At 45.6% G+C, this 15115-nt stretch overlaps 1 protein-coding gene across 3 annotated transcripts in view; it reads right to left on the reverse strand.

Moving 5' to 3' along the window:
- The window catches only part of WRN (WRN RecQ like helicase), a 28954-nt gene extending 13973 nt beyond the window's left edge, over positions 1 to 14981 (reverse strand). For 2 of the 3 annotated variants that reach the window (XM_015625466.3, XM_033513585.1), the window contains exons 1-16: positions 14775 to 14981; positions 14519 to 14640; positions 14008 to 14110; positions 13118 to 13233; positions 11996 to 12141; positions 9057 to 9205; positions 7084 to 7233; positions 5806 to 5878; positions 4781 to 4889; positions 4129 to 4534; positions 3842 to 3922; positions 3348 to 3492; positions 2496 to 2571; positions 1993 to 2060; positions 1733 to 1841; positions 121 to 189 (exon numbers count right to left, since the gene is read on the reverse strand). In XM_015625466.3, the coding sequence (XP_015480952.1) occupies positions 121 to 189; positions 1733 to 1841; positions 1993 to 2060; positions 2496 to 2571; positions 3348 to 3492; positions 3842 to 3922; positions 4129 to 4534; positions 4781 to 4889; positions 5806 to 5878; positions 7084 to 7233; positions 9057 to 9205; positions 11996 to 12141; positions 13118 to 13233; positions 14008 to 14097 (1787 nt within the window). In that variant the 5' untranslated portion in view covers positions 14098 to 14110; positions 14519 to 14640; positions 14775 to 14981. The remainder of the gene's footprint in view (positions 1 to 120; positions 190 to 1732; positions 1842 to 1992; positions 2061 to 2495; positions 2572 to 3347; positions 3493 to 3841; positions 3923 to 4128; positions 4535 to 4780; positions 4890 to 5805; positions 5879 to 7083; positions 7234 to 9056; positions 9206 to 11995; positions 12142 to 13117; positions 13234 to 14007; positions 14111 to 14518; positions 14641 to 14774) is intronic. The other variant, XM_015625465.3, reaches the window with a different exon arrangement.
- Between the last annotated feature and the right edge of the window lie 134 nt (positions 14982 to 15115).

Here is a 15115-nt window from a genome sequence, read left to right on the forward strand (position 1 = left end):
CAGGTCCCAGGGCTGGGCCAGAACCAGGAGTTTCAGTGATGATGGAGCAGGGAGCTATCCCACCCCTCCAGCACCCCTATGTCACAGCCTAGAGCACCAGAAAGCTTGGCTAAAACTCACCCTCTGATGGAATCCTTGACCTGTTTCGACTGAGCTGAACCAAGGAAACAAGCTGGAATCCCTGTCATTCTGCAAAAATAAAACAGCACAGTCATCAACAGCCTCACTCTCCAAGCTTCAGCTTCCAGCCTGTGCCAGCATTTCTAAAGGAAGCTCAAGCTGTGAGGTCAGAGACTACTTTCTTCAAGGATCTTTGTGTGAAACACCTATAGAAAAAGCAGGAGCGGTGCACGGCTCTTCCTGCCACCCAAATGCTCTTGCACTTCCCCTCCAGCTGTCTCCACAAGACACACACTGGATTAGTAGGGATCAGAGAAAGGAAGACCATGTTCCTTGCACAAGTTCACAAATAAAACATCCAGAAGAATATGCTAAATCTATTTTCTTTAACTATTGACTGACGCAGTTCCTCACATTTGGATGTAAGCCTTGCTAGCTCACAATTTTTTTACCTTGTTCAATTTTTGTGAGTTACTGAGGCTGCTGCATCTGCTAATTTTAAATCAGGTGGCTGGTTTTTAATGACATAATAATTACCAGCTCAAATGATTCACATTTTACCTCTTAACTCGATGATTTGCTGCATTGCCTCAGAGCCCTTTGTTTCCACAGGTGCTCAGCCCAAACTGCAGCCAGACTGACAGACAAACTGCTGCAGTTTGCAGAAATTTGGTCCCCTCAGCCTTCAAAATCAATGACCCTCTCATTTTGGATACATGGAAGGTGGTGAATAAACCCCTTCCACTGAGGAAAAAAGTGGAAAAGTCAAAGCAGCAGCTGAACACACAACTATTAACCTTGCTGGGTAACAGTCAAGGAGCTTAGGCTGTCCAGCCATTCATCTGCACACAGCCACGACGTGCAGCAGAAAATGCCACACGTTAATTGATGTTCTTCCCTTCAAAACACCTTCATATCCCCTCTTTAACAAGAGACTCGTTCTTCCCAAGCTGGACAAGGCAGCAATGAACTAGACAACTCAGCATGAGTCCCACAGCTTCAGTGAAAAAGGGTCAGAAGTGAATAGCTCTTACAATAGGAAGTGAAGACATGTGGAGAAAGCATTATCAGGTATTAAAAATCAAAGAGATTTATCTTGACAACACCTAAAACCACTCATGTCACAGTGATTTGGTGTCACCCACAAGCTGCCCCCTCAGATCTCTTAAGAGGTGAAGAGACCAGGTGTTAGGAGACCTACTACACTGTCCCTCTTGAAAGCCTGTGCTGTGGCTTTGATCTGGATGGCCTACAGCTTCCGGCTGCACTTGGTTCAGATGTCACTCCTCAGACCCAAAGGAAGCCCTACCAAACTTAGACATGAGTCTGACAGCCTCAAACAGCTTCCCATCACTTTGGTCTGGACACAAAAGGCCTGTGAATCCCGAAATAAGTGCCTTCAGAAACCTCTCACCAGCGCCCATCCTTTGCAACCTTGGCCTGTGATCCGAGACCGCTGAGGCAGGCAGGTGTGTTCCTCAAGAAACACGTGCTCTGCAGCTGACACACCAACAGCCAAGCTGCAAGTGGGAAACACCCAGGCACAGGCAGGATCCAGGTGATTCCATGGGGAATGCAGCAGCAGCCTGGCACTGCTGCCCACGTTACTCACGTCAGCTGCAGCACCTGGTCCTCCATCAGCGAGATCAGAGGGCAGATGACAACTCCTGTGCGGCCAGTGTAAACAGGAGGAAACTGGTAGCACAAGCTTTTTCCGTAGCCTGAGAGGGAAAAAGCAGCACAAGTGAGTCATTGTGCTTCCTCTGCAGCTACAACAGACAATTCTAACACCTTGGTGAGCCCAACAAACTGAGCTCTGCCCCAAAATGGGAACGACTTTTTATTGTTTCTTAGGATGCAATGGTAACTCACCAGTTGCCATGACAACAAGATTATCTCTTCTGTCTTCCAAAAGAGAATTGATGACTTTCCACTGGACCCTTGAAATTAAACAAAGGGGAATACTGGATTTCTGCCACCACAGATAACAAGCAAATCATATGAAAGTGCATATTCTGTTAAACTGTGGGTTAAAGGTACCCTTGAGGCTGCCCCAGAGTGTGGTCTTTGCACACTGCAGCCACTCAGACGCTCCAAGTACTGCAGGCAGGGCCACCAGTGCCAGAGTGGGGATCTCTAACAGGACCCGGGCAAGCAGCACTTGGTGCAGACACACACAGGAGATGACAAATAACACCTGCAGTTTGCACAGTGCTTGTGGATCAGTTGTCTCCAACACAAAAAGAGTGTGAACAAGACCTGGATTTGCTTGCTGCCATTTTTTCAAGCAAGCAGGAATAAAAACATCATCCAGGTTGAAGGAAGGGCAGGAACGCACACCCCAGAGTGTCCACTGTGATGGAAAATACACTCACGGCTTAAATGAAGAATGCCCAAAATAGGTCTTCAGACACATGATGTGGCTTTCTGCAGGTTCTGGCAGCAGTGGATCTTTAGTGGGAGAGAGGAGGAAACACTCATTTGGGATTAAATTTTCAAAAGATAAAGCGCTGTCTCCACAAACAACAGCCTGCTCATGGTTTGTGATGCCCACAGGTTAGAATTTGGGCAATTCCAGTGAAAAGAGAGATATCAAACTCCAGATATTTTCAGGCTAGAATGAAGGATTAAAAAAAAGCAAAGAGGCTCCTCAGAGACCCTGCATGAGGAGGAGAACATATGGCTTGATTAATGAGATAAAGCAATATGACTGTAATGCATAACTGCTTCATCTGGAACAGGTTCATCCAAACAAGCCAAACTCCTCACACTTCAGCTGCTTTTCCCCATTTGATTCCTCTCCCCAGGGACAACCCCAAAGCAAGTCAGAATCACCCCCAAGGCAGAATTTCTGCAGAATTCTGCCATGCAACAGCAACAGGAGAAGAACAGGCAGACATAGGAGGTGTCACCTCCCCCATGCTGGGTTCTGAGCAGGTCCCCTGGGCTCTGCAGAGCCCCCACATCCTCACATTGGTTTCATTCCCAAGAAGCAGATATCAGCTGATCAGAGCAAAACTTCACTCTCTTTTGCCAGGCACACCTTTGCCTGTTTTTCATCTTTGCCAGTTTTCATCTTGACATGGTCCAAGCTCTCCCTTGGAAACCCAGGTGAGCTTTATCTTCCCAGTTTGACAAACCAACCCCTAAAAGTCACTGTGCTTCCACAAACTGTGATTTTTAAAAAATTATTTCATCATGCACTAAGATTTTAAAAAAAAACATACCAAAATATTCCTCCTCCTCTTCTTCAATGCCTTCATCTTCATCACCATCTGGTGCTACATCCACTCCTGTGTCGGGAGTTTTGCAGCCTTTACTGGACTCTCCTTCAGGTAAAACTCCTTCACAATCATCTACATCTTTCAGGGACTGAGAAATGAAGGGGAAAAAAAAGTTATTTTGAAGCATGGAAGGGTAGATAAAATGCCCATCCAAGGTAATATGATATGGGAACCAAGTTTTAATCTAGTTAAAACAACTTGTGGGTGGATCAAATTGAAGCTGGTATAGTAAAGATGACACAGGAGGCAAATGATACTCCAGTCTAACACCAGCAAATTGAATTCTTTAGGTGTTCATGTGTTTATTCCACCCATCTTCTGTAGGCAGCACTGTTTTGTTTCATATTCCCTCCCCTTGAGTGTGCTCCACTCCACTGTGATCCCAGAGCAGCATCATTAGAAAAAAAAAATTGCAAAACAAACCCCGAGGCACTCACTTTCAGCATCTCCATTTCCAGCTCTTCATCACTCTCAATGACACAGGACACATTTTGTTCGTTGTCTGTGGAACATGCCTCCTACAAAATCAACAGGGTCCTCTTAGAAGCCAAATAATTTCTGTTTTACCCATAACCTTCCAACCTTTTGTAGCTCCTATAAGCCACTTCTCTGTATGCTTCTAATTCTTACCATAGACAATTAAGTTCAACATCCAGCTCTGAGGCCTGGCCATTAAAATCAAAATATCTGAAAGAAATATTACAACTAAACAAATTCTCATTACCTCAGGGGCAGCTTCATTGACCAATTCCTTGGCAGCCTGATGTTCCAGGACCTGAAGCTCTTGCTCAGTAATGTCCAGGGATGCAAAGTCATCTCTGCTCTCTCTGTCTGCAAATTTGGCTGCTGGAGCCACATTTTCCAGGGCAGTGCTGCCTCTCTGTGCCTCCTCTCCACCCATTTCTTCCTCCCAGAGGACAGCCAGCGTAGCATCAGAGCAGATGTTGAGGTCACCTTCAGGTTGCTCAGCACAGTCTGCTTTTTGTGCTTTGGCATTTGCTGACGTGGCTTCAAAATGTGTTGGATCTGCACCACAGCTCCTCTCCGGTCCACAAGGGGAACCTGAGCCCAACAGGGTGGTTTTTAAGGCACTGATGTTCTCTGATATCTCAGCTAGTATTTCTGCAGCCCTAGGAGATAAAACCAAGGAAGGTAAAACAAAATTACAGAGGCAGTTACTACAGCACAAAATTGAGCCAAGTTCAGTGTCACATCCGTTGCAATTAGACCAGTGAAAACACGTATTCAATATGTGTAAGAAAATACATTTCCTTGGAAAACAACTAACAGGTAACAGATGTCTGTTCAAACACATGTACTTGATCAGAGGCAAAGCACTGATTGTGAAGGCAGAGACAAGTCAGCAAAAAACTGACCTCTGGAAGCTTTCCAGTTCTCCAGAAGAGTCAGGGATGTGAGAAGCCAGGTCTGTTATCTCTTCAGCCAGTGAAGCCAAGCGCTCCTTCACACCCTCAGATGTGGCATCTGGAACAAGTGTAACAATTGGTCATTCTGTAATAATTGGGGGCTAACTACCTAGAGAACTCCCATTGCCATGACTGCATTCCTACATGATGTACAGCTAGTAGGACAGCATTTTCCAGGGCTTAAAAATCAAGCCCAGAGAATCAGGCCAAGCTTCCAAGTCTGTCAGCATTGCATCTCTTCCATTACACAAGCTCAAGGAAAACAGCTACACAACGGGACTGCTACAAAGTGATCCCTCCCAGCTTCCCTCCAGCTCCCAGAAAAGAGCTGCTAACACAGACATGCTGACTAAAGCAAGGCCAAATCCTGCACCTCGTATCAAGGGGACAGCACTGCCACTTCTGTCTTGGACAGAAAAGTAAAACTCAGCCAAAATAAAAAGGAAACAACCCCCCTGCCACCTCTTTTTCAGCCTTAAGCTACCTGTAATATCTCCTTTATGAAACACGGAACTGAACAAAAACTAAGATTTTAAAATCTCCTCTGATGAAGTAAATAATGTTAAGCTGCTCTAAAACATTTGGGCCCTATTGATATGCCTCAATAAAAACATTACTTCCTAACATGGTTTGTTTTGTGGCCCTATTTCACCTTAAATTAGGTATTTGTCCCTGCATCAGCAGCACCAAAATTAACTCACTGAAGTGTTTCCATAAACAAACAGGAATGACAGCGGGAATTCTTCTGCAGAGACAAACACAAACAAACACGCTAAGAGTACCTTCCTACATCCTATGGAAAACAGAGTATGGTTACCCTGAGCATCCAAGACTTTTCACCATCTGCTCCCTCTGCAAGTCATCTGTAATGACCAAGAAGCCAAACAAACCTGATACTGTTAAAATACCTGCTGGGAAATGGAATATGCAATTGTACATGGAATAAATTCCTTGTGCCTGGATGGACAACTTACCTTTCCTCGCGTTAATTAAGTTCCGCTCACTGTTATTCATGTTTTTCAGTTTTTCATAAACAATGTAGCTAGCCTAGGAGAGAAAAGAAATAATTACTACTCAGTACTCCACAGAGAAAAAGCAACAGCAACAACAGCAAATTAATCAGGAATTAATCAGGCAAAGCATGGCACCAATACAGAGTGACCAGCAGAATTCCAAACTGGAATCCAGCTCACATTATACTAATTACTACCCTGATTCCCCCGTGCATCAGGACCAGGTTACATGCCACAGGATGCTGCACTAAGGGCCAAATGCTGACTTGGGACTCCCTCTGGAATGGATACTCTTGCTCAGATCCCAGAGTGGGTAATCTCAGCAAGCTGGCTGCACACAGAAAGCTCCCAGTACTCAGCTCTCAGTCCCACCATCTGCTCACCTCATTCACATTTCATGCCGTGCTCCACGAGAAGATCTACAAACCTACCAAGATGGATTCGGTGTGTTTAGTATTTCCCTTGGTATGAATAATGAGTTCTAACAGAAAAATACAGCCTAAAGCCAGCAATGTGCTAATTAGGCTACACGTGTTGGAAAAGAAACGAGTTACTCCCCCATGTTTTCCTGGGAGGCTCCAGAAGGCAGCCCAGGTGAACAGAGCAGTGGGAAAAAATGGCTACAAAAGCTGAACCAGGCACAAAACAATTCACACTGTTTTCCTTACTCTTTTGGGTCTTCACAGGTGCTAAACTCCCCACAGCTGAACTTTAAACTAGAGGTCAGGAAAGAAACCACTGTCCCACTTCCCTGCCTCCAAGTCTAGAAATAAGAGACTGAAGGGATTTTTTTTCTTGCCATAAGGAATAATGATTTTCTCCCAGGAAGCAGGTGGCACCTGGTAGCACATTGATAAAACCCTTCACAGAACTGCAGATAAACCAAAATTCATCCAAAATACTGAAAAAACAGGGACTTCTGGAGAAGCACAAAACTTGTATGCAACTGAACTCTTCCTGACAACCCACAGTGTGGTTCTCCTGTATTAGTCAGCAGTGAAGACTGTGTTTCTTCCAAGTTGCTTTTGAATTTCACCTCACATACTGTATTTAACAAGATTTGGGTTCCTTAGCAGCTAAGAAAGATGACAAAACCAGAAGGCAACGCATCCAAAAGTGGCAACAAGCTCCAGTAAACACCTGCAGACAAGGGACTAAAGAAATAACCAGCAGCTAAGAGCACACAGGAGAAGGGATTTACTCCCAGAGGTTGGAATGGTGACCCCCTGTGGTACATACATAGGCATCTGTGGCTGCATAGAGCTTCTGCTCCTCGTTGAGTGGAAACTTTTCCCAGTTGCTGCAGCGGACAGACTGATCCTTCAACAGCTGCCTGCCAAAAAGGTGCTTCACCAAGCCATTTAGACTCCATGTCTCCTTACACTTCAGCTGGGGGGAAAAAAAAAGCACAAACACCAAAAGCAGAGGATTTGTTTAAAAAGGAAAGCACCTGCACCTCCCCAAAAAGAGCAAAGTGCACTCAATCCCTTGTTAGAAGCAAAGAGCTCTGGGTTAGTCAAAGCATACTTTGTTTTTCAAAGCAGTAACTCTTCTCAGGGCTGTCACTGAGATACCTGATCTCATCACTTGATGTCACACTATCAAAAATACAAAACAATCTCTGGGTTGATAAAATAAAAGCCCTGGACTTGAACAGCACCCCCCCCCCTCCAGGATTTTCCTGTTATTTGCCTTTCTAATTAGAAAAACTCAGTGCAAGCACCAGGGATTTATCTAATAAAAACACAGGAATATTAAAGCCTGCCTGTGAGTGCTGGACATCTTTTGTCAGGCTGAAGTCAAGCACGAAGCAGAAGGGCACAGCTCTAGCCCAGGATAGCCACTGCTCATCCCAAGTCTCCAAAAGCCACCCCACCACTCTGCTGCCTCCAATTGCCTTTGCAATCCCTTGTAAACCGCAGTGGCTGCACACTACAGTCTCCAGAGCCAGTCTGGGACACTTTCCTTCACAGCCTCATGGCTACAGCCTGCTGTTATTCCAGCTTGGAAAACGTGCCTAACCGTGGAGCAGCACTGCAGCACTAGCAGCTCATTGCCTTCAGCCTGGTATAAAAAGAAACCCCTCCCAACTGCTCTTTTTAGGCTCCCCCAGCCCTTCCCCTCCCATTGTGCCATCCTATATAACCCGGTTCTTTTGTTCTCTTTCAAGTTTATTTTTGGTTTGTTTTCTCTTTAGCAGAAGACTTTTAAGCTGCTATCAGAGATCACATTGCTCACCTTGATAACAAATTATCCCTAGTGGAAAGTAAGGGGGGAAAAAAATAGTGACTGAGGAAACTCCCAAGTTTGAGAACTAACAGCTCCTCTTATTGCTTGAGCAAAACAGTTAATTTGTATCATTTCCAATCCACTACGATGAGAGACTCTCAAGTGGCAGGTATGAAAAGCACTGCTCCAAATGTTGGTGCTGTGTCACAGAAGGAATGAGAAATGAGTGGAGAGACCAAGCACAGGTAAGGAAATCCCTGGTGCACACAGAAAGAAAAGCTTTAAGGGGCATACTAGAAATAAGAACGATTTGGAAAGCAATGACCCTTTGGCTCCCTTCCCTAAAAAGACAGCAGGGACCATCCCTGAAACAGAACAGGAATTCAGGATGTGCCAAATGCGGCAGGACTTGTAAACAACAGCTCACCAGGTGCTGGAAAAAGCACCCACACCAGAGCTGAGGTGATGCCAGCCTGAGTGTCGTAGCAATCGAGATATTTCTACAGCTCCAGGCTGCGTGGCAGAAACACCTCTGCTGGGAGGACTTCAAGAGAGAACTTGATGCCTCCCTCCAGCACCCAGCATGCCACAGCAGCAGGACTGCCTTCTTGTGCCCTGTTTATAAGGTTCAGCCACAGCTGGGACAATGACAGCACTGCCAGCAGAACAATCTGGTTGCTTCCATCGCTGAGAAGGAAAGGAAAAAGCGCTTGCAGCTGAATTCAAAAGGTACATCTTGTAAATAGTAAAAGTGAACAGATCTGAGAGGTGACAAATGCTGATTAAAAACTGGCTCACTGAAAGAGAGTTCTTAGTTCTGCAGGCTTTGAGAGGTGTTCTTAAACAGTTTCTAAATAAGTCACAATAGCTCTCTGCTTTATTCCACAGAGCACATTTGCTATTGGAATCAAGACAAGGAAGCCTCCTTTTGCACAGCACCATAACAAGATTCCCTCCCACAACAAAAAGGTTTTAAGTTTTACTTTCTCATTAGCAACGTCAGCCAGCTCCACAAAGCTCTTCAGTTTGATTTCAAAGTCACTCATCAGCTTCCATTGATCTCCCTCAATTCCTACGCCAACCTTTTTAATTGTTTCATCTTCGAGCAGCCTTTTGAGTCCCTTGGGAAAACCTAAAATAGATCAAGCCCAAACATGAGAAACTAAATACTGGAAGATGCCAGAAAGTCTAATGGAAATGACAAAATCTAGGCACAAAGGCCATCTGCAAAACCCTGTGCTTTTAAAGGAAAAGCCACCAAAGTTCCTCTGTTTATTTCATTTCTCTCTGCAATGACTGAAAACTTCAACTGGTTGTGATGGATCATCTGCAGACAAGCAAGAAGGGAATACCTGAAATACACAAATCATCCTGCACCTGAAAACAAACCAAGGAGAAAAAAAAACAAAACAAAAACCCAACACCTTATTTGTCTTTCTGATTGTTAAATCACACAGCAAACACAGCAACCCCTCACTGGACAAGACACTTTAATTCCCAAAATTCAGTGTTGATGACATGAAATCCAATATTATTTTACTATTTCCCACATAATTTCTTCACAGTTTTTGCTATTTCACATTTCTGGGCAACAGTTTAAGCCATAAGCATGGGAAATGAGCAGAAGCACAGACTCTCTGGAGACAGGCTCAAAGCTAAGGCTGGGCTGCTCCAACAACAGCATTTGGAAAACAGAATTCACCAACCAGATGCTGTGCCAAGCCCAAACATGTCAGTCTTGTCAGCAAGCAAAAACCCACAATGTTCAAAGATGCACACAGATACTGAGTATTGTATTTTGATTTCTCCCAAACTGATGGCACAGCAACCCTGGATCAAAGGGTATTTTCAAGCTTACAGGACTGAATTAAAGCAGGCAGCTTTCTCATCTCGTTTTCCACAGGAAGAACAGCCACAGACACTTCATCCTTGAACAATAACAGCCTTTTCCTCCCCTGTGTGTTTGCTCCCATTTAAAATTCAGAGCATCTTATTTAAATCCATACCTTCAGGACCCCACAGCTGGATACCCTGAATTAGTCTCAAGTGCAAATCCAGTACCTGCAAACACACAGAACTGCACAGGCACACAGTGCTTATCTGCCTTGGGTTTCATTGCCAACATCACCTTTCCTCAGCCCTGCAATATGTATTTATGTACTTCAACAAACAATTGGCATCACTGATTTTATTTTTGCACAATTAACTCTGCCCTTTGATGGCTGCCACTGTACAGGTACCTTTGCAGCTACAGCCACGGTTGGCTGTGCTGTGGACTGTGAAATTGCAGATCCACCCCAAAGCATTAAAAAAAAATGTGTAAAACTGGTAAAACTCCCCCCAAACCACAGCAGCCTGGCGCTGTGACGTGCAGACAAAGCACAGCATTCCCAAAGCATGTGAGCCACAGGAAAATACTCCACAAAAGAGACACAAGTCCATCAAATAAAAGCCTGCAACATACACAGCTGGCTTGCTGTACAAGGGATTTTCCACTTAAGGGAATGATCATTCAAACCTTGAAAGATGGACACTCCCCAGTGGAGGACTCATGCCCCATTTCCCCCACCTCATTCCTAGAAAAGTGACTAACAAACATCAAAACATCTAAGTTGAAGACTGTGCAAAAGCTACAATATGAGAAACAGGTCACATTTTGAGAAATATGTAAGGAAATAAAAGAAAATACTAAACAAATGGAAAATTGTAAACCATCTTCCCCATAAATCAATAAATGTGGTTTTGTCATTTATACACAGTCCAAGAACTCTCAATTCCTCCTGCAGGAGAAAGTTTTTTTGCTAGGACTTAGTGCTTTTTATTGTGATTTGGCCAGCATTTCTGCAGATCATATATATTGCCATAATAAGCAGAAATTGGCTCTGGTTCCCACACAAGTCACCCAGTTCAAAGTGCATCTTCCACTGGCAACAGCAGGCATTTTGGAAAACCATCCAGAAGGAAGCACCACCTTTGCTGTAACACAGCAGCCCACATGCAGACACACAAATAAACATCTCCCCCTGCCAGAATCAAAAGCATTCCAGCTCTTTATGGTCCTTCTTCCCTCAGCTTCCTCTCCTCACATCATTTTCCTTTGTGCTCTCCTGCCTCCCTGATGGAATAGCCTCCAGCAATTAAATTTTCCACCCCATTTGCTCTAAATGACAAAGGATTGAACACCGACATTAAAATTATCGCTATTATACCTCAGCATGAGTCCCCCAGGGAAATCAGAAACCTCTCACAGGCATAGTTTCAATCTAACATTTTAAACCAAAGGTTATAAAATTGCCATCTCCTTCCCTCATCCCTATTTTCCCTATTTGGAAGCTTTTATTCACACCCATAATGAATTCAGCCCCTGCTAAGCACAACCCCTTCTCTCCCCACGGCTGCGTCACACCAGGTACCCAGTACTCTTTACCAAAGCTGATCTCGTGTAATGCAGATATTGGGAATAAAGGGCACAAGAGCCATCATTTTTGAGGATTTTTTCTTGAAGCCAAATGAAAAAACAAAACAAAAAACAAAGGAAAACACACACAAAAAAAAAACCCCAGCCTGCTCTATTTAGGCTCACTGTTTATTTTGGCACTGAAAACTCATTATAGGAGCAGAGAATTAAATTTTTTAAATTGGAATAAAATATTCTCTCCCAGAGAGAAAAATAATCCCCAAGTAAGACTCTTCTCCCCCGTTCAGAACCCAAGCACATGTGACAAGCTAAGATTGTCTTAATATACAGGCATCACTCCAAGAATAAATGCCTTTATTAGAGGTGGGAAAGGGGAGAAAAAGGGTGGATTTTTACTCTCCCATGTAGCAGGATACATCAGCCATTGCTTAAGGCTTAAATTCAAACTTAACCACATGAAATAGGGAGCAGTTCATACCCTAGGTAAGAGAGGGAGTACATTACCTGCCATGGAGGAGATGTGAAACAAGTAACACTTGTCCTCGGTGACACATATCTGGATCACAGCTGTTTTGGCCATCTTCCCTTTCATGTATGATGGTGGCCATTCAATGTCAAACCCAACAGCAGCCCCATCTGATAAACTCTGCCTGGAAAGGAACAGAAAACCCCTCACACTCATCTGCTGCTCTATCAGAACACCAGCCTCCAGTCACCTTACAGGAAGGTGAGAGGTGCTGGCTGTGACTCCATTTCCCGCGTGCGAGGCACGGAAACCACGTCACAAACACAGACCGCTCGAGGCTGATCCACACAGACACCCTAAATGCTTCACAAGATCTGCAGAGCTTGCAAATACCAGCACATTATTTGTAAAGAACTGCAGGTTGTGGGTGCAGGGGAGGACAGGGAGAGGATGCTCAGCCATCACTGGCACAGGCAAAGCAAAAGCATCAAAATTAACTCACTTCCTACCCATCAAATCAGAGCAGGACAATGGGAAATAAAACAAGCCTAAAACACCTTTCCCCCACCATTCCCTTCCTCCCTGCCTCAGCTGGACTCCCAAAATTCTTACCTCTTCCCCCTCAGCACCACAACAGGGTGCTGAGCATGGCCCCCCACTACTAAAACTTGGCCACAGAGGCCTCAAGGACAGCCAGAGGCAAAAGATGATGGAATAGTTTTTATTCCTTTGAAAGGTTCTTCCTGATTCACCCCATGATTCCTTGAAAGACAGTTCTTGATTTATCCCACAGCACTGCAAGTTTTGTACAAAACTTTTTCCCCCAGCAACATGGGCTGTGCTACATAAAAAAGGGGAAAAGAACCCAACAAATTTGCACCAGGGATTTACTGCCTTTTCCTTAAACATCTGGTCTCAAGTCAGGAATTAACCCTTCTCCAGGAAGTCACTGAAGCTCATGGAGTTATCCATACTGTGAAAGGCAAACCACGTGCATTGCAGCCTTCACAGCTCCTGCTTTGAGGGACTGAAAGGTTCAACAATGGCACCTCCCACCAACAAGGCCAAATGGGGAATTATCCCCAAGAGCCAAGTCCCTTCCAGAAAGAAAGGAGCACTCAAAGGAAGAAAAAAAATAAAAATGGAATATGAGCTGTTACCTGATATCTTCTGAGAGAAGAGAACAGTCACTGGCTTGGTAGCTATAAACAACAGAGCCACAGAACTCCAGGAATGGCAGCCCATCCTCCAGAACACTCCTCTGGGCACCAGGCTTCTGGCAAACAAAATTTGGCAGAGATCTGGTTACCCACCACACCTGTCCTCACCAGGGACATCCATCCCAGCCAGGCTCACACACCTCCCTCCCTTATCAAAACATTTGGGTTCCTGCCCCAACTTCTCTACTGAACTCTGAGCACTCAGTGAACAAAAAATTCAAAGTTATTGTTGTTTTACCTGATGATTTCTAATATCCAAGCTACTAACCATTTACCAATAAACTAATCATTTACTCCCATTTTCTGGAATAAAAGCTGCTGAACAGAATCCTCTGCTTTTCCTCCTCATGAATTAATTTTCTATCTATTGAAGCTGTTTTAGGTGTTACAGGGATGGTCCCTTCTCATTTGGGACAGCAGGCATTTTTGTACTGAACTGCTCATACATACAGATAAAACCCAAAAAACGAGGGCACAGTAACACTTATGGGACATCAAAACCCGACAAACAATTATTAACATTAACAATTAATTATTAACAATTAATTCAGCTGATGCATCTGAGCTGCAAACCATCCTGGAATACTTAACACGTGAAGGACACCAGGAGGGCCTTGCCAGAACCAGCTCCCCTGCCAGGCCACAACTGGAAGTCTCAAATTAGAGGGATGAGAAATCCCCCATTCTCACTGATGTAGAAGCCACACTCCTGGGTGAGCAGCAGGAACACCAAAATTCCCTTCTGAGAGGCAGAAGCCTAACTAAAAGCAGAAATTCTCCAGAGCTGGATTATTCTGCAGCCTGCAAAGCGTCCCAGAGCCATGACCTACCTTTTTGTGGCCCAAAGAAGTTTCCTCCTGGCTCTCTGTAAGCATCCACTGGGGATACTTATCCTGCAGGCCAGCAGTTACCACATCCATTTTTGACACATTTCTGTTGCTTCCACATTAATAAAAAAAAAAAACAAAAAAACAAGAAATTAGAGCAGTCAGCAGCTCACGTGGAGAAGAGCCATGGCTACCATCAGGCCTGAACAGAGTTATGGAAAGTTTTTCATTTTCTAATTTATTTCCAAGGCTAAGCAGCCTTCTCTCCTGGTGTGCAGCAGCACAACCAACTGCCCCCTCCATTTCTACTCCAAAAAAGGATTTTAACGCTAAAACAGAGACATGGTAACAACTCTCCTTCACAGCTTCGACTGGCATTGCCAGGAACAGCAGAGAGCAGAGCAGAAGCTGGAAGTAAAGGACACCCACAGCCCCCAAAAGCAGCTGGAAGTTCCAGAGCACCTTTGGTGCCTGCACACGATCCCGCACCACCTCCCACCACGGCATCACCCACCTGCCCAGCGTTAAGCCAACATCCGGAACTCGGGATCGCTCAGCATCCAGCTCGGGAGTCCTCGGGAAAACCGGCAGGGGACATGGAGCCGCAGCCAAGCCCTCACACAATGGGTAACACGCCTAACAAGAAAGAGAAGTCTCAGCGCTGGGCAGGCTGCCGGGACACCCTCGGGGCGGCCACTTCCCAGTACCTCCTGTCCTCCCCACCGTTCCCAGCGCTCCCAGCAGCGCCGCCAGAGCCCGCACCGCTTCACCTCTTGCCCCCCAGTGTCCCCGGCACAGCAGGCCTCGGCGCGTTCCCTCCGCAGCCCGCAGAGCCGCGGTGCCGGCGGAGCCCGCAGCAGGCGGGCAGCAGCCCCGAGCGCTGCTCGGCGAGCTCTGAGCGGGCTCGTTCCACCGCCGCGACTTCTCCGCGCCCGGAACCGGGGAGCGCCCGGCCTCCCTCACGGATCCCGCGCTGCGCGCACATTGCGCGTCACGCCGCGTCGCGCCGTGGATACGTCACCAATGAGCTCCCCCCCATCCCCCGCCGCCGCTCGGGTTACCCGAGGTGACGCTCACGCGCAGTGCTGCGGCGGCCGCGGGGCACTGTGGG

Source organism: Parus major, chromosome 4, assembly GCF_001522545.3.
Source record: "Parus major isolate Abel chromosome 4, Parus_major1.1, whole genome shotgun sequence".
Taxonomy (NCBI): Eukaryota; Metazoa; Chordata; class Aves; order Passeriformes; family Paridae; genus Parus; species Parus major.